Source organism: Scleropages formosus, chromosome 23, assembly GCF_900964775.1.
Source record: "Scleropages formosus chromosome 23, fSclFor1.1, whole genome shotgun sequence".
In the NCBI taxonomy this organism is placed as follows: Eukaryota; Metazoa; Chordata; class Actinopteri; order Osteoglossiformes; family Osteoglossidae; genus Scleropages; species Scleropages formosus.
In genome coordinates this window covers 16,657,256-16,679,389 of record NC_041828.1, presented here as the reverse complement: position 1 = coordinate 16,679,389, position 22,134 = coordinate 16,657,256, and the positions used below count along the sequence as shown (strand labels likewise).

Genomic DNA, 22,134 nt, shown 5'->3' with positions numbered 1-22,134 from the left:
AAAAGCACCGCCGTCCGGCGAAAGCAGCTATGACCTGACGTGCGTGGAGGCCGTATGGGAAACGGCCGTAGGGACAGTTGCCACACTGAGCCTAAACACAAACCGTAGCTGGAATTAATGTACAGGTGCTCCTCGACTTATGATTTTTTCGACTTTACAATGGCGAGCTGGCGATAGACGATCGGTAGAAACCGGACTTCGAATTTTGATTTTTTTCCCGGGCAATGGGTATGCGGAGCGACGCTCTCTTGCGATGCTGGGCAGCGGCAGCGATCCGCATCTCCCAGTCTGCCACGTGGTCGCTATGTAGATAGATCCCCCCCCCCCATCTACGTTGGGTTTGAACATCCGCAACGTCACAGAAACGCCCATCTGTGTCTCCTGCTACTGGTGGGAAGAAGAAGAGGAGGGCAGCTACTCTAGAGGAGAAACTCAAGATAGTCGCCCAGCACGAAGGCGACAAGCCCGTGATGGCCATCGCACGTATTCTAGGCTATGATGTTCGCTAGGTCAGGTGTATTAAATGCATTTTCGACTTGCAATATTTTCGACTTACGATGGGTTTCGCGGAACGTAACCCCGTCGTAAATCGGGGACCACCTGTACAGCCCTCTTTTAAACACCCTAAGAGAAGCTCTCTGCTTCTTGCCATTGGCTTTGCGGGAAAGATCACAGGTAGAGCAGCTGTGAATGGAGCTCGAAAGAGGACCCTATAAAATGATGCTGCAAATGATACATTTTCTGCCGCTACTGAATGTGTATAAGTGTCTATGAAAACGTAAGGATGTATGAATATATTTGTCCTCATGGCTACTTTGCCACGGATTTCAGTAATTGCTGTTCCTTTGACCTCGACGTGTTCAATGACGCACCTTTTCAGAAGGAATTCCCTCTCTTAGGACTGGTGCGGAAAAAAGTATCACATCTGGTTTATGGAATAGAATAGAATTGAATTCAAAACAAGTGCAGGTCATTGTAATACATTGTTGCAGTGCATTTTTCTCGGTTTAATCTCACAATACACATATAAAAGTAAGAAAAATATGACACGCGTTACATTCAGTGAACAGAGAGGGCAGCGGGGTGTAAAAAGTGCTCTTAGTAGATCGCAGGGTTGCTTGTTTTTTACCCGCTATTCAGTGAAAATGAGACGGGTTTGGAGCAGCGGCGGGACACCTGGGGGACACCGTGGAGGGACGTCGCGTCGACAGGTGTCTCTTTTACGTCCGTCACGCCGGGACGCAGCGTGAAGGGGACTCCTTGGGTGGGACGGCCACCACCTCATCGTACGGAGGCAGCAGCACCTGTGAACAAGAGCGACAATGACACCGAGGCAGGTTGGAGCGGGAGCCTCGAACCCTCCCCGCCCGCTCGTTCCCGTCTCCCTTGACCCCGCGGGGCCGCGGAAGACGCCTTCGCTTTGTCACGGCCGGATACGCGGGAAATGGGGGCAGCCCTCCATCTGCGGAAAAATGGCTCTAAAGGCGATCGTGAGGCACTGACGCCGATGACATCGTGTCAAGGGGGTCATATGAGGACAGGTCAGGTCAGAGGTCAGGCAAGTGCCATCAGTTCTTTCTGGAAACCTCTCCCTGCCTTTTCATTCGCTCGCACCGTGCCGCATTTACGGCTGCAGAGAAGGAAGTATAATTGTCACGGACTTAAACCTGAAGCGCGAAGCCAATGACATCGTCCCCCCCCCCGGGATCCCATGATGTTACACCAGTAAAACCGTGGAACCACGCCTCTGTGCGCAATGGGCGCCTGCGCGCTGCGGCCCGTCTCCTTCGGGAGATTTCTCTGATCCCATTTGACCGTTGCCCAGGATGGGGCGGTGAGAGAACACCTGGGATGAGCCGGGATTAGTCCCCGCAGACTGAGCCTCGAGAAAAGCACCTGTGGTCACGCCCTTGGGACTCGGTTCGGGGCCCCGCTGTGCTCCACAAACACCGCAGGGAGACTTTTCGAGTTCACTCATCTATAGTTGATTCACAGAGCTGCTGCTTTTCTCCAAAACTTACCATGATTTACACTTTTATACAGATGGGTCATTTTTATGAGTGCAGATAAAGGTCAATGATCTGCTCTAGGGGATTACAGCAGGAGGTGAGGTTTATGCCCCTCTACACCACAGCTGCACACGACCTCAACACAAGCTTCTAGAACGTTCTTTGGAGAGGTCGGGAAACTCGGACGAACCATTTGCACCCGTGGACCTCTGCTCTGCTACAGGTGGGAAATTAAGTTGACGCTTTGCTGACCCACAGTTCTCCACGCCGGTGGCCTGGGCTCTTATGGCACTGAGACAGAGTGTCCAAGCTGTGGCGTGAAACCCAACGGCCCGACGGAACGTACCGTCGTGTCGTTGGTGGTGATGTACACGAAGACCTCGCTGTTGCGCCGCCCCCTCACGTATCTGTAGCAGTTCCACACGCACCAGATCAGGTAACCCTGCCGAGGGAAGTCGCCTTCAGTTATAGTCGCTTTTCACATGTATCGTGCCAGCTGCAAATGAAGCGTTAAACACGAAGCGAACGTTCACGGTGCATCAACAGGTAGCGCAGGTGTCTCAGAGAAGGTGGACGAGAGGGGGTTCAATGCCTGCTCGGTCTAGATGGAGTGTGCGTATTTTCCCTGTGTTTGTGGCAGTTCCCCCAGATGCTCTGGTTTCCTCCCACAGTCCAAAGAAATGTATTTCAGCTACACTAGTGACTCTGAATTGCTCTTAGTGTGACTGCCATGTGATGGAGTGGCATCCTGTCCAGGCTGTACCATGTTTGTGCAACAAGGACCCCCCCCCCGGTCGTGAGAGAGTGAGAAAAGCATTCATACTTAGAATGGATAAATAGAATTCATGTTGAGGAATACATGAATATAATAAACAAACTGTAAAACAGTTCCAGGCGCAGCACATGTGTTAATTTAAAGTTTTCATTCAAATTTTATCAGGACGATTAAAAACAAGTATTGTCACATAGTTCTGTACCACTCCGATATATTACATTTTAGGCAGCACTTTATGAATCCCAGCAGGGAAAATGAGCAAATCTGGGGCCGCTGGTCGAACCCGAAACCTCCAGAGCCATAATGGGACACGTCAGCCATTGTGCCGCTGGCTCCGTCGCGGTTCCCGTTCCCATTTTCTTCACCTTTGATTCAGTTTGGGTTGAAAATTATAAGTGAACATTTTTGCACATATGAAGCACGGAAGCATTTAAACACCGCATATTGCCCGTCTCGATTGGAGGTGTGCGAGATTGTCGGGGAAAAGCTGTACGTTCCCTCTTTCGCAGCACACGCAGCCTTTGCGTCTCACGTCACCGTGCCCTCGTGAAAATCCTCGCTCGGAACTAAATCGGGCTGCACAACGCTTCTGACGGAAGCGGAACGTTGCGGCGGTTTTGGAGCTCGGGTCTCATGTGAACACTGAGATCTTTCTTCAAGGATCACCGGCCGCTTTATGTCGGATTTCCCAACTACGGGTCGGTATTGCTTGAGGTTACGGGAATTAGAGGCCGAACCAAATTCCCACAGATGGACAGGGACGATGCGTGACGCGTGTCGGCAGCGCTGCCAGAAGAGGATTACGGAAAGGAAACCGCGGCATTCGAGCTCACCTTGAAGGCTAGTATGGAGCCGACGAAGAGGAGGACGATGAAGACTAGGCACGCGTTGTTCGTGGACATGATCTCCTCCCTGTATGGAAAAGTCCCGGGCTGGAAGGAATTGGGGGGGGGGGGAGAGAAGAGAGAAAGGTGCATTTGACCATCTCCCAGCCTCGAACCTTGGAGGTGCAGTAGAGTGCTTTTAGGACAGGTGGGGACTCACTCACCAGCTGCTGGAGGTAGTCCTGGATGGTGTTGGGGTAGACCACAACACTAATTGCAACCAAGGTGTTAAGGGCAAAATCAAACATTTGGTAGCAGAAGAAGGGAATAATCCATGCAGCGTGTTGCTGTGAAAGACAATCAATCACAACATTAATTCAGTAGAGAAGGAGGATGCTGTGTGTGTGTGTGTGTGTGTGTGTGTGTGTGGGCGCATTCGCTCGTTTTTGTTCCAGCTGCACTATTAACAAAAACTCAGTCTTTTGCACAACTCATGTTTTCAGCCAACAAGTACAATTTGCGTAGAAGAATATCCTTTATAATAAAGATATTAGGAAGCGGTTCTAGAGACTCATTTGCGCTAAAAAACGTGTTCTTGTTTGTTACCCGGGATAAAATCTTTAATAATAAACTAGCCCGGGACTTCAGGAAAGACACGGTAATCTCTGCTGTTTAACAGAACGTAACCTAAAAATGACACGGTATTTCACTGCACTGACTAACTGGGTCGTAAAAGTAAATGTTTCACTTAACAAGGTAAAAAAGAAATAGAATCGCACCTCTCCATCATCTGTCACGATCACACTTTTTTGTGAGAACTAAACACTTTCAGTTTATGTCAAACATCTCATTCAGGGAAATTGACAAGTTAAATAAGGCAAAAACCAGCATACACAGGAGGCTCAGAGCCAAGGACCGCGGTTTTACCTTATATGCGCCATATGTTGCCATCCCACATATTAGAATCATGAGCAGGGAAATTGCTGTGGCGATGCAGACATCTGTGGGGGTGGAAGAAGGGGACAAATCCTCGTAAATTTCTAATTAAGACAGGACAGGGGGTCTGAACAGTTCCTGCTTTTCAAAGAACTCATGTGAGCTCATGTTAAAAGTGGCTCGCTGAGACACTGGGAGATGGGAGGGGGGCCACCGCGGTGCTGATGAGCGGATTTTCTAGGCATTACGGAGCAGACCCAAGAACCGGAGCTCATTTCACTCTTGATGACCTCACGTTCACCTGGCTGTCCTCCGCAGCACCCAAGGCTCCTCCTTTCCTCTTTCGCTGGCTCATTACATCATTTACCCCTTGCACCATAGTACATTAGAGAAAAAGTGTGCTGAGGATGCAGGAAGTGAAGCAGACCTCCAAGCTGCAGCATCTCCACTTTACTTCACGTTACTGTGCAACAGATCCACTGTAAAGGGGCTGTTAGAATTTGGACAAGCGAGTCTCCTGTCCTGAAGGAATAAAGTGCAATTAATATATTTTAATATTTCCCAAGTTAGTCGCAATAAAATTTGCAAGAATATCCTCGTACCAGAATGTCACGGCATATCATATCGGCGAAGTTATCCAACGCGCCAAGAGAGTGGCCGTACTAAATGAAGGACGATTACGTGTTCAGAGCCACAGGACGCAGAAGACTCGTCTTCTTTAATCCCGTCGTTCCGCAGAAAGGTCGCCGGCACTCGGCGCTCGGACGCCCGTTACGAAACGGTGGTGCGTGCGGCTCGGGTCCCCGTGAAGGCGAGCCGCTGCCGTGACCTCGGAAGGGCCGTTAACCGGGAGGGACCAGAAGAGTCGGCGCGGAAGCCCCACCCCGGCTGCTCCGGGCGCCTCTGTGCCGTCTAAGCGAGGTGCAAGGGGTGCCTTGGGGTCTTGGACATTCTTGGGAAACAGACTTGTGGACGCGGCGATGCGGTGTCCTCTTCCCAGGTCTTCGCTTATCAGGGCTCAGAGTCATCGCTGACACCCCGTGGGGTCGTTCACTCAACTCGCACGCTGACATTGCGGAGGACATCATCATGTGAAATGTTTCAATTTCCAGCACGTGACTTTTACTATTACCACCTCAAGGTTTTTTTTGTTGTTTGCTGGTTCAGTTGAGTCCTAAAACTTTGAATCCATGTAAAAATGCCCTTTTATAACATTTATATTGTTTATATCAACAACATTTACTGTAAGTGCAGCGATTAAAAAGCTTCCACAGGTGGATACCATCTCTGGCCGCTGCCATCGGAGCTGGTCATTGGTGCACATGAAAAATTCTCGGTAGGTGACAGTAGTATGTAATACTGTAGTTACATATTCATGTGGAATCCTTGTGTTATTTGGTAAAAAAGAACAATGAATGGATGCTTCTGTTGTATGTTTTTGTTTGGAAGATGCATTAACTGAAGGGGGATGCGGTGGCACAGCAGGTTTGGCTGGGTCCTGCTCTCCGGCGGGTCTGGGGTTCGAGTTCCGCTTGGGGTCCCTTGTGATGGACCGGCGTCCCGTCCTGGGTGCGTCCCCTCCCCTTCCAGCCTTACGCCCTGTGTTGCCGGGTTAGGCTCCGGTTTGCCGCGACCCCGCTTGGGACAAGCGGTTTCAGTCAATGTGCGTGTGTGATTAAAGTAACAGGACAACAAAAAAAACTCCACTTTTAACATGAAATTCAATCTTTTCAGGATTATTAAATGCCCTTGAAAATGGAAAAAAAAGGTTTGTTTTAAAGGTCAGTTACAGAGTTGTACATATGGAGTACTTATTAAATTATTATTAATAGTTCTTATTATTTCTAATAAGAAATGATACGGTAACACAGTAATGTGTCATCCTTTGTTTTCCTTGTAGAAACGTCCATCTTGTGTGAAAGATGCTAAATCTGGATTTAATTAAACATTCCCTGCTCTGCTGTCTCCCGTGAAGCGTTTCCACATTTTGGCGTTTGGTTTTTGCATCGTTCACTTACTGGACCCGTCCAACTAGGCTGTCTTGGTTACAGATTAAGACACTTATCCATTAGTTCTGCCACTTAATCTTGGACAGGATTTTATTATTTGCTAAGCAGCTGAGCTCCACCGAGACGCGGCGTCCTCGGCTGTTGACGCTTAACCGGATGACCGTCACGGTCCCCAGCTCGGTCGAGCGCCGAGAGGATCCCACTTACTCGCATCATCCATGACATCGAAGTCATTGCCAAGCTCGCTGTTCGTGAAGTGGTAGTGGTACTTGTCGGGGTCACTGAGGGCCGTCACCAGGATAAGGAGCACAACGGCATTGATGAGCTGTGGGGAGAGACAGTGCAGTCGGTGAGACCGGCACAGTCACCGCTGGTGTAGATGCTGCCATTTCAACATGTGAACATTGAGTCCCAGTCAAAGAGTGAAGCCCATGGCTTGATCAGACACCTTCATTCATCACTCTGCCTCTGCTCTACTTTTTATGTGCTCAAGATGATAGATAGGTAGGTAGATAGATAGATAGATAGAAGAGAGAGGTCAACAGAACATAAAACAGACTGGAAGAAGTCTAATAGGATAGATAGATAGATAGATAGAAATTAAACTCATCCTGTACTTGGTGGTAAAATGGACCATCAAAGTGTGTATCAGTATTTCATTGTTGGTCCCTTTCTTCATATGACCTGAGTTCAGAGCGCTAAAAATTATTCAAGAGCTTAAACCCTTAATGATGAAAGAATATTAACCAGCGTGAGCTGCCCACAAAGTGTTAACACTAATTCAAGCAGTGTGACAATGTCACTGGCTGCTGAAGTGCTGGACAGTTCCCGCTGGTTGGACACGTGGACGCTAGAGAGGTCAGGGACAGAACACAGACATACAGGCACTGGAGATGTTCTCGGGCGGCTGGACGTTGGTTTGGTGGTTGGTGGCTCCACCTTGGATGAACTCAAATGCAGAGGGTAAAGTAACGTTTACAACAGCAAATCCACAAAGTGCAACATTCCATGCCAAAAAAAGACAAGGATGATGTTTCAGCATCACATCCCCTTGATTAATACTGCTGAGCGCCATATCAAGTGACCGGCGTTCCTGCTCAGGACATTTCCTGTCCCCTGTGCAGCAGGAAGAGGTTACGGCATTATCCCTTAATCACCTCAGACAGGTGCCTTTGACGTGTTCGGGCGACTAGGCGACCGATTAATTCCAGTGCTCCAGAGCAGGCTGCTGAACACCGGCAATGAATAGGAGTTCTTACAAACAAAAGCAGTGTCCCTAAGAAAAGTGTGAGATCACATTTATTTATTTAACAGGCACTTCCTTCCAAAGCAACTTCCAATGAACTCTATCTAGTGTTATGAGCCCACATACCCTATTCACCACGGTGACTTACACTGCTAGATGCACTACTTACACTGGGTCACTAATCCATACATCAGTGGAACACACTCTCTGTGTCACTCACACACTATGGGGAACCTGAACAGCATGTCATTGGACTGTGGGAGGAAACCAGAGCACCACATAGAATCCCACACATACAGGGGAAGAAGATGCAAACTCCACACAGACTGAGCAGGTATCAAACCCACATCCTCTGGCACCACCCAGGCGCTGTGAGACAGCAGCGCTTCTCGCTGTGCCACTGCTGCCACCCGTAAACACGATGAACTAATGATGTATTGGTTTTTTCCATGGAAACAGACACCAAGTCTGCACTCCCCTCGCCTGCTCAAACTGGCTGAAAGGCCTTACAGCACAATTTACATATTATGTAAATCAGCATTTACTGTTTACTGTTTTATCTGCTGTTTCTAACTGTTTCTCTTCTGGGCAGCTCCAGTAGTAATTTGATCAGATGTGTGTAGTAAAGAGATAAAAGAGATGTGTTTTCCATATTCCATATCAGCGCTAAGGTCTTGTTAAAAAAAAAAAAAAAAAAAACTTATTTGTTACACCCCAGTGATACATTTTGTCAAAAACGCACGTCGGAAAACTCAAATAAATGTGGATGGCGGCCTCAGTGAGGGACGCGGTTGAAACATTGAGAAAATGTCAAAGCTTTAGGTACAAAACATAGTAACAAAATATAGTAAATACATACAACAAACAAAACAATAACAACATATTTCATATGTTTATAAAAATAAATGTCCAATGAATCAAATGCACTGACGCTTTATGTTGAAACGGCTGAATATTAAACCCCCAATAGATAAGGAGACCTAAGGTGGAATAAAATCCCAGACAATTATAATCAATGAATTTAGAAAATGGACAATACGATCGACTCGTTAAAACACAGTTGTACATCACTGTATACTTCACTTTACTGTTTCCCAAACTTCGGTCACATATTTCATTTCACGGACTTCATTGATGAGCCGCACTGACTGACTGAGACTAGTCCTGCTCTCGGATGGTTCTTGATTCGAATCCCACTCGGCACTCCTGCTGTAGTACCCTGGGTCAAGGTACTTAACCCTGAACCGATAGGGTAAAAATCAAAAATGACCTTTCTTAGTAAATGGGAGGAGAAGCAAGCACTGCTCTGCGTGTGTGTGAGTGTGTATGAGTGTGTGTGCGCTCACCATGTACCAGACGCCCAGGATGATGGTGCCGGTGCGCACATGGCAGCACACGCAGCAGCGGGTCGAGTACCAGCGCTCCCACGGGGAGATCATCGCGCAGCCCGGCCGATCGACGATGCGATGGCGATCTCACTCTCTCATGTATAATACGGGAGCAGCTCTGACACCCCCCAGCCTCCTCTCCTCTCCTGTCCCGTCCCGTCCCGTCCTCTTCTCTCCTCTTCCGCGCACTGACACCTCTGTCCTCCGAAACATAAATCCGGCTCAGCGCCACACCACGTGACCCTCCCCTCCTCCTACCCCCCCCCCCCCTCACCGTGCGGGACTTCCCGGGGGGGCGGGGAGCGAGTGGAGCCTCAGGCTCCCAGACCGGAGCCGAGAGACGCGTTCTGCTCGTGCCATGGAGGAGAATAAAGTGGGGAAATGAAAGAAGTTGGTTAAGGAGCTGCGGCGCTTCTGCCGGCCGCTCAAAACGAGGACTCGCTCTCATAAAGGCTCAGAGACAAATGCAGTAAATATGCCGTCACCCGTTTCGTTGTGTGGAACGAAAGTGCACACTCTGTGCAGTGCAGAACACCCCCCCCCCCCGAGTATATACATTTATTTAGCAGACACTTTTCTCCAAAGCAGCTTCCAATGAACTCTATGTAGTGCTATCAGCTCACACACCTAATTCACCACAGTGACGTACACTGCTAGATACACTACTTACACTGGGTCACTCATCCATACATCAGTGGAACAAACGCACTCTCTCTGTGTTACTCACACATTATGGGGGAACCTGAACAGCATGTCTTTGGACTGTGGAAGGAAACCAGAGCACCCAGAAAAACCCACACAGACACAGGGAGAACATGCAGACTCCACACAAACCAAGCAGGGATCAAACCCACACCCTCTCACACCACCCAGGGGCTGCGACACAGCGGCGCTACTCGCTGTGCCGCCCTGGACATTGCTGTCCAAGGCCACTATGGTTCTCTGGGTTTTCATGGTTCTGCCTGATATATAGAACATTCTCAGTGGACTCCAGTCCAGTCCATCTCCACACAAATATCTGGGATATTTGACGGAACTCATTATCTGTGCAAGCCTGCCCTTCTCTCTTAGTTCCACTGAGCCAGGCACCCAGTCAGGGGTATCAGTGTGGGGGAGCAGCAGTCTGGTTTAAGGCTAGCGAAGCCCACAAAATTATTAGAAAAGTACTTATGAAAGTCCTTTAATTTTATTGTATGGACATAAATGATACTGATGTAATGAGCATGTGTTAGTGCAAGTTGTTTCGTTGGCTGTAGGCAGTTCTGTTGGATCATGGGGGGTCTAAGCCACTTTTGAAAGCTGCTCAGGCCCTGCACTGGTTTCCCAGCCTCCCCAGTCGCTCTGGACACCGGCCACACTCCACACTGGTGACGTGAAAGCGGACGGCTCGACGGTCCGGGTTCAAGCCAGATACCTGTAAGCATCTCTACTTAGGATAAGTGCTGTTTTAAAACAGACGTCTTTAATCTTCATTTTTTTTTAAATCACTGAGTGACCTTCTCAGGCTCTTTTCAGCCTGTAAAAAAATGTATTCCTTCCGGAAACGTGTTCAGTATTTCTGTCGTCGGCCCCCACATCAAGAATCCCGTCCAACAAAAACCATGCGTTGCCAAACATGGGATCGATGCTGTTACGGTGCAAAATTTGGGAACTTCTACACCCGTTTATCTGGGCGACTGAATGAGCGAAACGAGGCAGGTCTCCACACCTTGTGCCGAGCGGCAGCTTCCGCACCAGTCGTACAAAGTTAAGCGACCGGTTAATTTCACGAACCCTTCCCTGAAAGCTGTAGCCCTCTGCTTTTGGATGTCACCTCACCGATGGCGTGCGGATTATTTGACCGTCTTAAAAAATACAAAAACGATACAAATCCAACGCGCAAAGGTGCCGGAGCTTTGCACAGAACGCGAGGATCCGATTTCATCCGCACTTCGACGGGTTCGCCATTTTCGCATCCATGGCCGACGTCCCACGGCTTTTGTTGGACAGAGGACTCAAAAATTCACGGGCATCAAGTCTGATGTTGGAGTCGACAGCAAAAACGCCCGATACATCTCCGGCAGGAATAAACCAACTTTTGGAGACTGCAAAGGGGCCAGAGAAGGTCCTTCAGTGATAAAAAGAATGAAAAATCACTCCATATTAAAAATGTCCCTATTAGAGGAATCTCTCATTGTGGGCCAGTGGGTCACAGTCTGTACAGGTTTAGTCTACCTGAAGACTTAGGCTGCAGATTAAACCAGACGAACGAGTTATTAGAGTAATTAAACCAACGTCGACGGCTGCAGCTGCCTGCCGGCGCGCAGCACTTGGAGAAGCAGCAGCGTGAGCTTTTTGTGGTCTTCATGGCGAAGGAGCAGCAGCATCACAGCAAGCTCCATAGTTCTGGTGTGAATTGAGGCGGGGATGCGGGGCTCCATCCACTGCAGCGCGCCACAGCCCGGGGGTGGGGGGGGTGGGGGCGAGAAACGTGACCGATCCCGACGCGCGAAGGACGAGGTCCCAACGTCGAGGGATTTACTCCTAAACCCTAAATGAAACGAGGGGAAAAAAGGAAAGGAGGGCAGCAGCGGCGTGCCACGCGACTCTGCGCCACATGGACCGCGACCGTTCCCACCCAGATGCGCTCGTGCGGGAGCGAACTGGCCTTGACCTCGGACGGCAGCGTGGATTTTACCCCGAACTCCCAAATGCGTTTAACCATTTTAATCCCAGATTATGACCACATCCATTTTATTACTCTGAGAGGCGCACCGGAGCACGTCGAACACGCATTTCTACACGAATTGCTAAAATGTCCTATTCGTTTCCAACGTAAACCTAAAGGGGGGGGGAAAAAAAGCGCGCACACACCTGATCTAATAACATTTAATAATTTATTCAAAGAAATTAACTTAGAAATGTGCATTCAGCTCACTTTACAAATGACATGTAAACGCAATTCTATTTCAAAGAAAGTCAAAGCATTTTAAATTATAATTTAATGAATTTTCAAAATGTAAAAAAAAAATAAAAAAATAAAACAAGATTGGCAAGCTGAAAGTTACCCCCAGGGCACATCCTGGGGTCTTGAACAGGAGGGATGTCCAAGTCCACAGGACATGAAAAGAAAGTATAGTACAGTACAGTACAGTACAAAACCATAAGTCACTGAGAAAACCCCACAAGCGAAGCGGTACTGCACGGTCAACCACCGGGACCCACAACGTGTCCGTGGTCCGTTTCCCACGATAAACACTTAATGAAAAGCACTCAGGAGCGAATGACCTTAATTGTGGACCTTAAAATAACGAGTACACGTCCCCCCGTCCGTTCGCTTTCCGGAGGACTCAACAGAAAAGAGCGGAAAATACTTAATATTACAAGTCGCACCCTCCCCTTCGTATCCCGCAGCGGGAAGGCGGCCCGGCGACCATGCACACACCTACACCGAAGGTTAAGGCAGTATATAATTTCATTCCTGATACTGTTTTTATGACATCGGGGACTGCAGGTCTTATTCAGGCAATGCGGGGCAACCCCTGTATGAACCGCTCTTGCAGTGAAATCCCACATTAAACAACAGCGAACAGTTTACATTCCACTCGAGGGGGATCAGAACGAGATGCCTTAAAAACATGCAACGCCCTCCGACGAAAACCCAGGAAAGGCCTTAAGACTATGGCTTCTTCCCTTCCGGAGGATTCCGCGGCCGTACAATCAGTTTAGAGAGGAAGGGCCCGGAAAGCGTGGCGAGAGCGGCATCTCCGAGGTCAGGGCGCAAAGCAGTACGGTAAAATATAGTGAAAATCATACTGGAAAAACGTCATTTACAGATTTACAGCTTAGACATCCTCCTTTTCTTCAGAGAGCTCCAGCAGAAGCACGCTCGGAGCGTCATGCCGCGTGCATCTTCAGCCGCTACCGATACGTTCGCTACCATCGAGTCCGGTTTTACCGAGACGCTGCATAAAAAGAAGGTTTAAAAAAATCTCACACGCCTTTTTCCTTCACGTAAGTTTAACTGCGAGTATAAAAATATTAGCAAATTCTGAGGTTAAACGCAGGCGTAACGAATACGTTTCAAAAAAAAAAAGAAAAAAAAGAGAAAAGTATTGGAAATTATCTAAATTATGTACTGGAAAAGAATCCCTTCGTGATCCTGTACCTGACTGTATGTTTCAGGCCCCCCATACAGGGCGCCGTACAGCGTACACACAGTACAGTAATATAGTTCAGAAACAACTTCCTTTGGCCTCTGCCGTCGGTTTGGCCCGAGAGATGACTAGAAAAAGCACAGGTATTGCATTACGCTGAATTTTCTGAAATAACTTGCATATAAATACGTATATAATATATTTGGCCCCTTGGGTCTTATGTTTCTCTTCTCGCCTTTTTCTTCTTCTGGACTTGCTTCGGAGGGTCAAACTCCTCTCCGGACTGCTCTGGAAATTGAGAAAATTAAGGGAAATGATGCATTACACAGCACTGCTGGGGTTTTTCAAGCAGGGTGTGACAAGTGGGAAAAATTTAACAAAGAAATCCTTTAAAAGGCAGCACGATCCTTCAAACAATTAAGCATAATTAAGCATAACTTCCCATAATCGTCTTACGAGTGCATTTCAGGTCTTAGTTCATTTTTAAAGGTACTGCATTATAATATAGAAGTTCAGGTTTCCCAGTCTGGTTTTCCCTTTGTAGAAAATCAAATATGAAAGACATCACCACGGTAAGGAACACCAGGGTAAAACATGGGACAGTGTGTACTTTTCTGTCCAGAGGTACTTGCTGAAAGAATGTTTTAAAGAGCATATACATTTATTTTGTTATATATTATCTATTTCACTTCATGTTATATTTAGAGGGAGGCACGGTGGTGCAGTGGCTTAGACCTCGTCCTGCACTCCGGTGGGTCTGGGGTTCGAGTCCCACTTGGGGTGCCTTGCGACGGACTGGCGTCCCGTCCTGGGTGTGTCCCCTCCCCCTCCGGCCTTACGCCCTGTGTTGCCGGGTTAGGCTCCAGGACAAGCGGTTCAGACGACGTGTGTTATATTTAGAAATATTTATTATATTTATAATTCTATAGAATTTTATTATGTTATACACTGTTGCTGTTTGCATATTGCACACATTTACCCTACTGTTGTCTTCTTGTTAAGAGTTTGTATGTATATCTTACTATCGTCATGTTAGGCAGCGAACCGCAACCAAGATCCTGTATGTTTCACATACTGGCAGTAAAGTGTTCAGAGTTATTTAGTTGGATATTTGGCGAGGCTATTTAGGCGAGGCATTCTAGTTGAAAAGCTGGTGTCCTGTGCAGGGTGTGTCCTGCCTCACGCCCAATGCCTCCGGGATAGGCGCTGGGCCACCGCAACCCTGCACCGGACAGCTGCTTATTGACAATGGGTGGACGGAGCGCCGCTGGGACCCTGCAGCTGTGGTGTTTCTCCAGGGAAACTTACTTGGCGCTAAGGAGACCACGGCGCTCTGTGGATCTGGAAGCCCCTGTGCGGCTTGCGAGGGGGTAGCGACCTTCTGCGACAGCTTCTTTGGCCTCACCGCAGGTGGTTCTGCCATCGCCTGCAGCGGAGCAGCACCATGAGGTGAAACCCAATGGCATTCATAACCTCTCAGGTTCCTGGAGCCCTCACCTATGGGTGTTGAGGTGGGACACCACCAGCCGACTGACCTCAGCAGCAGCGGGACTTGGAGGATGGACCTTCTCTGGAAGCGGCCTCCTCGACTGAACCGCCTTGGCCAACTCCACCTTGATGGGCTCCTCTGGTTCCTGGAAGCCGAGACACTTACTGAAGAGCGGAAGGCCCATCTCTGGGGCTCACAGACTGTCAAGGTGCACAGCAGAGTTCATACAGGATAAATGGTCTTCTTCAGGTGGACAACTGTTTTAACATCAAGATCCCCCTGTGCTCCTTCCAAGCGCCACTAATATCGAAAATGCAGGAGGGAAAATGATTTTTCCTGCAAAGTTTCTTCACCTGTCGAGCAGCTCCGGCATCTTCCGTCTTCCTCCTCTTTTTCTTCTTTTTTGATTTCCCGTTTGCTGCGTTAGTCGAGTCCCCCTTTTCCTTGTCCTCGCCAGATACCTGTCAACCCATGCAATTGGGAGACCCACCTATCAGCTTTGACACAAGAGCCCCTGAACACTAGGGAATGCATATTGGCATAACCACGTTCATTCACTGTACGTACAGTACTGCGCAAAAGTTTTAGACACTTGCTTGGGAAAAAAGTTGTAAAGTGAGAATGATTCCAAAAATAATGCTCTTAATTAATAAACTTCCTACAAAGCTTAATAACAATCCATCGTTAACAACCGCTTGTCCTGAGCGGGGTTGTGGTGGGCTTGGCCAGGTCCCGCTGTCTGGTGGGTCTGGGGTTTGAGTCCTGATTGGGGTGCCTTGTGATGGACTGGCATCTCGTCTTGGGTGTGACCCCTCCCCCTTCAGTCTTGTGCCCTGTGTTGCCGGGTTAGGCTCCGGTTCGCCGCGACAACACTTGGGACAAGTGGTTGTAGACATTGTGTGTGTGTGTGTGTGTACTTTCTTTCTTTAACGACATACAAAACCCTTACTGTAATACTGTAACTTTTTGCAAAAGGGCCGCTTGGAAATGTAAAATATGCTCTTTTCCATTGACACTAATGCAGAAGACATTAAATAACTGTCAAACAAATCTTTTTGTGAAACATCCAAGTGCCTAAGACTTTTGCACAGCACCGTATTTTCTTATGCAAAACATCCATTCTGAAGTGCCGACATCCACAGCGGTGCAATTTGTCATAATGCTGTAGGGTCTTTACGCTTCGATCCACAATACTGCACCGACTACGCAAAGGCTGACCTTGGTCGCCATGGCGACGGGATCCCTGGGTGGCGGGGGGTTCTCGGCCTGGGGCTGCTCGTAGTTGCCCCACAGCTCCAGCGGAGTGCTCCAGTCGGATCCAGGGTCCACAGTAGCCGTCTCATCTAAACGTCCCCCAACGCACATCAACATGAACACGCCTTTAAAGCCCTATACGCTCAACGAGATCATCTGCAAACAATGACCTGACCTCAAGAAAGATCAGAACTAATATTATACACACAACAGCACAACATAAGGATGCAGAGCTGGTCATTAACTGGAAAAGTAAAAGAAAAAAATAAGTCTGAAGACGTCTTACATAGGTCGTTCCACTCATAATCCTCTCTGTCCCACTGTTTGAGGAGGGATGGCGGTGCCACACATCCTGCCCCTCAAAACCAGAGATCACAAAACCCCATCAGCCACAGGGGGGACGGCAGCACGACTCGCCACCAGAAACAGATCATTTTTAAAGACATCATTTACACTGAGTCGAATAGCTGGCGCTTTTCTCCACAGCACCTTACAGTGTTGAGCTGCTTACACTGATTTACCCATTGATACATCTGGGCGATTACTGGTACAGACCGGTACAAACTTTGCATAAATTATTTTTGTGTGTGTGTTGTGTGCTGCACGCTGCAGGAACTATAGAGAATTCCCCACCGGGATCGTTAAAGTTCCATTCCATTGCGCAAGGGTGCTACAGCAGGGAGTGGGATTCGAACCCACAACCTCGGAGTCCAAAGGCAGGGGCTCTAACGTCCACGCCACCCGCTGGCCTCATTACACTCATCTCACACGCAGCCATCCTCCCCAGCACCTCCACCGGCACCTCGGGAGCAGAGATTACCGGCTGTGCCGAGTCGGAGCCCGGAGAAGGAGGCGGAGCTGAGGCCCGTCTTCAGCCCTTCATCCACGTCACCTCGCGTCCCTGAGAAGCGTCGGAGCGGACAGCCAGCGACTGCAAGGACGTCCAGCGTTCCCACCGCACACTTGGCGTAACGCGGCTAATTTGATCCTCCTTTAGAACGAAGGGCTTTGCGCTGCTATTTTAACCGCCGCCTGGCCGCAGCGAACCGAGAACCAGCCCTGCCCGGGACTCGGGTTTCAAGCCATGCAGTTTTTATTAATAAACTACTGTAAATAAGATGTGCTCTGCTCAGACATGTTTATCCTCATATGCCCCAACCTCACGCTCCTGTAAAATCCCGGTATTATTTGACAATGCCGCATTTCCGTTTCTTTTATAGGCTGTTAGTTAGAGACGAAATGGAACAAACGTGGACCAAAAAAAGCAGCAAAGAGCTGGAAATGGAGAGTCCTGAGTGGATACGGTACCTTCTGTGGGCAGCCCCCATGTCGGGGGCTCAGGGTTCCTGCGCGAAGTGGTTTTCACGACGGGGGACCACCTCTCGCCATGCGACGAACCCACGAGGGACGGAGCCTTCAGGGCCGTGTCGGCGAAAGCCCCTCCGTTCTGCGACCGGACCTCGTTCCAGGGGGCCGACGCTGAGAGACACAGAGCACTCCCGTTTGCCCACCTCGTTCCCCACGCACCTCCCCATGTCCACTTTTTCCCCTCGAGACTCTTCTGCTGAGACCAGTTGCCCTTACACTGTGAGATGGCAACATCTCCCTGCCCAGCCTTGTCACAGAAGTCCTCCCCTAAGGATTCAGGTGCAGAAAACGGTATATGAATGACACGTTATTTCCGACGAGAAAGGTGCCGGTATGTGGTCAAGGCTTCAAAAGTATGTGCACGTCCTGTCTGACGTTAGAAATACATACACAGTTAGTCTTACGACTTCAGTGGCCTTTACCTCGATTTTTCTTCAGGCCTGCGGGGGGGGTGGCGGCGGCCAACAGCTCCGCCTGGGTCTCGCCCCCCACCGGGGACCCTGACTCAGCGCTGGGCTCCTTGTCCTTCCTGCGCTGCTGCCGCTTCTCCCGGTTGCTCACCTTGGTCTCCCAAGTGCCTTCGAACCGCAGGGATGCAAAAAACGGCGGGAATAATAAAGTCAATAACGGTCAATTCCAGCGACTGTAAGTTTGAGCTCCTGGAGAATAAAAAGATGGAAAACATCTAAAAAATTTTAAGAAATAAATTTAATATTTAAATGGTGTATAAATATATTGTGCACATTTACTTAAACAATTGTATTATAATTACACAGATATCTTGCCCAAACATGCTTATTACCATACATGTTGGATTTCGCTATGGAGTGAGTACTTCAGCAGTTCAGGTTTAACCTGAGCAACTGCGTTTTCAGTACCGCGTTTCCTCGTGTTTTACTGCACGCACAGGATGTGAACTAATCAGCGACGTATCACAGATGGAGTTACACACCCTCCTCTGGTTCCTTGCCTTCGCATGATGACACACATTGTCCTGTGGTCATCTCACATTTGGGTTTTTTCTTGTTTTTCTTTCCCTGTAAGAAGTTTTGGTGAGTCCATTCATTCTGACACTTAATTCAACTGATAACCATGTTCAGTGAGACTATATAATATATATATATATATATTATATCTTTTGCCACACAAAATACCAAATTATACAGTACTGTGCAAAAGTCTTGGGAACTTGGATGTTCCACAAAAACATTTGTTTTAGACAGTTATTTAATGTCTTCTGCATTAGTGTCAATGAGAAAGAGCATATCTTACGTTTCCAAGCGGCCCTTTTGCAAAAAGTTACAGTATTACAGTAAGGGTTTTGTATGTTGTTAAAGAAAGAAAATACACACACAGTCTGAAACCGCTTGTCCCATGAGGGGTCGCAGTGAGCCGGAGTCTAACACGGCAACACAGGGCGCAGGGCTGCAGGGGGAGGGGACACACCCAGGGCGGGACGCCAGTCCATTGCAAGGCACCGTAAGCACGACTCAAACCTCAGACCTGCCAGAGACTGGGACCGAGCAAAGCCCGCCGTGCCAAGCAATTGTTAACGATGGATGGTTACTAAGCTTTGCAGGAAGTTTCTTAATTAAGAGCATTGTATTTGAAATCATTTTCACTTTACAGCTTTTTTCCCCAACGAAGTGTCTAAAACTTTTGCACAGTACTGTACCTCCTCTGGATCATGCAATGCTTTTTATGAGCATGCTTGGGAGTAGCCATGCCACCTGGGACACAAAAACACACCTCTTCACTGATTGAAAGGTTAGTCCATAATTACATTGGGCACAAATTGTATTATTATTATTATTATTATTATATACCCATTCACATTTTATATTTATTATATTCATAATATATTTATATTATTATTTTACACCCATTTATACATCTGGGTAATTTTTACTGTATCAGTCCAAGGTAAGTACCTTCCTTAGGGGTACAACAGCAGGAGGAGCTGTGACTACTGGTACCTTTGCTTACCTAGAATGCCCGGGAGCGAAGGGCAGCCACTGACGCTCAGACTCTCTGAACTTTATTTTTCATCCCTCATTTTTTTGTTATGAGTCTTGTGTTTTCCTCTCCTCAGTTGCCAGCAGACTTACTTTACACCTTTATTAGCTAGTATAATTATTATAGTCAATAAATGTATAAGTAATTTTTTTATCTATAGGCCTACTCTATATATACTATATCTGTTTTTGCTGTGTTTTTTTTTCTTGATTCAGCACCCTGTTTCACTGTGCGAAGAGTGCTCTATAAAAATAAAGTAAATTTAATGAGTTGTGATTCGAACCCAGGTCATTAGAGTACAAGGTGATGACTGTAAACCCCTGGGCTACCCACTCGCCATAGGATTTATGTTGGAATTTAATAAGAAACCATCGTCTCGCCTTGATGCAGACATGGTCTTTTAAGCTTCGGAAGCAGCTGTATGCGTGGGATGTGCTTGGGAAATACACATTTGATTATGCTTTTCTCACAATGTCAAAAAAGGCATAAGAAAATGACAAACCTTCTCTGTTTTAACTTGAGGTGTCCGTTTCACCGATTCTTCAGAAATTGCTGGATGCTCGTGTGCTTCCAGAACTGTGCTCCCGTTCATCTGAGCTCTCTGTGGATGGACAGGCACAACACTAGTCATGGAAAAATACAACAATAAAAGTATAGATTTTTAACATACAACTGAGCGCAGATTACCAGACAAGTATTATAATAAAAATGATTATTATTTATTCATTTACCTGATGCTTTCCCCCAAAGCAATAGACAATGTTAGGTTTGTATACTAAACTACTTGCAATTATTGCTTACTATGACACCTTCTGCCCCTATAATTTAATTTAATTTACATATGAATACACACTAAAGATCACCATTGTCATACACCAGGAAACCGGAGATTGTCCTGGGATACTGGCAAGTAATATAAATTATAAAAACGGCTTCATAATTCATGAAAATTGCAAATCATATATATCTTATACAATGACAAGATCTAAAAGCTACACTGGAGCCTACAGGGAACACTGGATACCACAGTACACTGCAGTAAAATCAGTGTGATCGATTCTTGCCAAGTCAGCGCCTGTCGTTATGGAAACAACATTTTCAATGCTTTCGTGACCAAATATCAATGTGCAACCAACATAACTGATAACGGAACATGGATGAATGAAAAGTGATGTGAGCGGCACTAAATGTCACTAAAGCGATTCGCCCGTTTCCGACTAATATGGACTCATTAATGACCAATAAAACCCCGTAATCGTCGCGTTTAATAATAATTCCGATCAGTTCAGCCCAGTTTACACGTCGACATTTGCGGAGAAACACCGCGAGGATCGGGAAGGACGCTTATGATGCCGAACAAAAAAACCGACACAAAGACTTTCATCTCAGCGGGGGGTCTCTTTGTGCGGCGGAATTTGCGGCGCTCCGCTCAGTTTCGCTCCTTTTCCCCTCAAAATGGCTGTAGAAGCAATATCTATATTACGAATGGGTACATCATCTGTATAATAAATATAATCAATCCGTGGCTGTGTAATAATCTGCATAACGAATATCTGTAATGAATGATTTATGATGAATCATCTGTATAATGAATAGCTGTATATAAATAATCTCCGTCAGTATAATAATGATTATGGATGATGGCTGTATTATAATAAATAATCTGTGTATAACGAATATATCTCTATAATAAATGAGAATAAATCTACAGACATGATGATCATGTGTATAAATACTAGTCTAGCGTTTATATAAATAACCAATTATGGCCGTAGTAGACGTAAATAACGACGAGTGCAACGAGTATCTCCAGTATCTGTGCTGCAGTGCCGCTCCTTGACTCCTCTCTCCGGCACCTTGGCCGCCGTTCTCCTCCGGCTCCTCCTCCGCTGCTCCTCGGCTCCTCCGGCGTCCTCCCTCTCCGGCGGCGGCGGCGGCGGCAGCGGCGCTTCCCTGCCCTCCTTCGCCGCTCCACGCAGACCGAGCGGCCGCCTCCGTCCGCCGAGCAGCGCGCCGCAGGCCGCCGCCGCCAGCAGCAGCCCGACGAGCGACGCGAGCAGGACGGCCCAGGCCGGGCCGAGCGGGGCCTTGCGAGGCGGGTCCAGCCCGAGCTCGGCCGAGAGCAGGCCCAGTCCGGCCGACCAGAGCTCCGAGAGGCGGCTCGAGAGCAGCTCGACGTGCTGAGCAGCGGCGTCCAGCCAACGTGCGGCCATCTTTAGAGCAGGTGGTACAGCGAGGAGAGACCAGCAGGGGGACCGGGGGACCGACCGACCGAGAGAAACAGACAGACAGACAGACAGACAGACAGACAGACAGACAGCAAGCAGCGACGTGGACTAGCAACTCCGTCCGTGTCGTGTGTCTTCCCTCCTCAGCAGCTCTTTACTCTGTGCTTTTCTCCTCATGGACACTCACTGTGCTTCATTTGTCTCTTCAGGACAAACACTTCATCTGTCTTCTTGACTCTCTCTACTGTTCATGAACTCACTGCTGCATCTTCTCATGGACTGTCTATTTTCCCTTTACATTTATTCATTTAGCAGACACTTTTCTCCAAAGCAACGTACCTCTCGTAGAAAATATGTGTTCATTACATTAGCAGAAAGACAAGAGAGGCTTTATTGTCATTTCAGTCGTATACAGCTGGTACAGCACACAGTGAAACTCAACAATAATGTTTCTCC

General features: G+C 47.8%; 2 protein-coding genes across 3 annotated transcripts; both read right to left on the bottom strand.

Annotated features, from left to right (window-relative positions):
• Window positions 1–544: 544 nt before the first annotated feature.
• Window positions 545–9,388, bottom strand: laptm4b (lysosomal protein transmembrane 4 beta). 2 transcript variants are annotated; one of them, XM_018727103.2, is made up of 7 exons: window positions 9,146–9,388; window positions 6,761–6,878; window positions 4,536–4,609; window positions 3,833–3,955; window positions 3,618–3,716; window positions 2,356–2,451; window positions 545–1,304 (listed from the first exon to the last, which is right to left on the bottom strand). In XM_018727103.2, the coding sequence occupies exons 1-7, from the start codon at window positions 9,236–9,238 to the stop codon at window positions 1,230–1,232; spliced, it is 678 nt and encodes a 225-aa protein (XP_018582619.1). In that variant the 5' UTR covers window positions 9,239–9,388; the 3' UTR covers window positions 545–1,229. The 2 variants fall into 2 exon arrangements, with proteins under 2 accessions (XP_018582619.1, XP_018582621.1); XM_018727105.2 differs by lacking the exon at window positions 2,356–2,451.
• A 2,717-nt stretch (window positions 9,389–12,105) lies between these two features.
• LOC108919217 (protein LYRIC-like) lies at window positions 12,106–21,743 on the bottom strand. Its single transcript, XM_029248508.1, has 11 exons — window positions 21,307–21,743; window positions 19,953–20,051; window positions 18,387–18,471; window positions 17,857–18,012; window positions 17,375–17,701; window positions 16,353–16,424; window positions 16,031–16,155; window positions 15,166–15,273; window positions 14,859–14,957; window positions 14,632–14,749; window positions 12,106–13,611 (listed from the first exon to the last, which is right to left on the bottom strand). Exons 1-11 carry the CDS (start codon window positions 21,661–21,663, stop codon window positions 13,541–13,543), a joined length of 1,617 nt encoding a protein of 538 aa, XP_029104341.1. The 5' UTR covers window positions 21,664–21,743; the 3' UTR covers window positions 12,106–13,540.
• Between the last annotated feature and the right edge of the window lie 391 nt (window positions 21,744–22,134).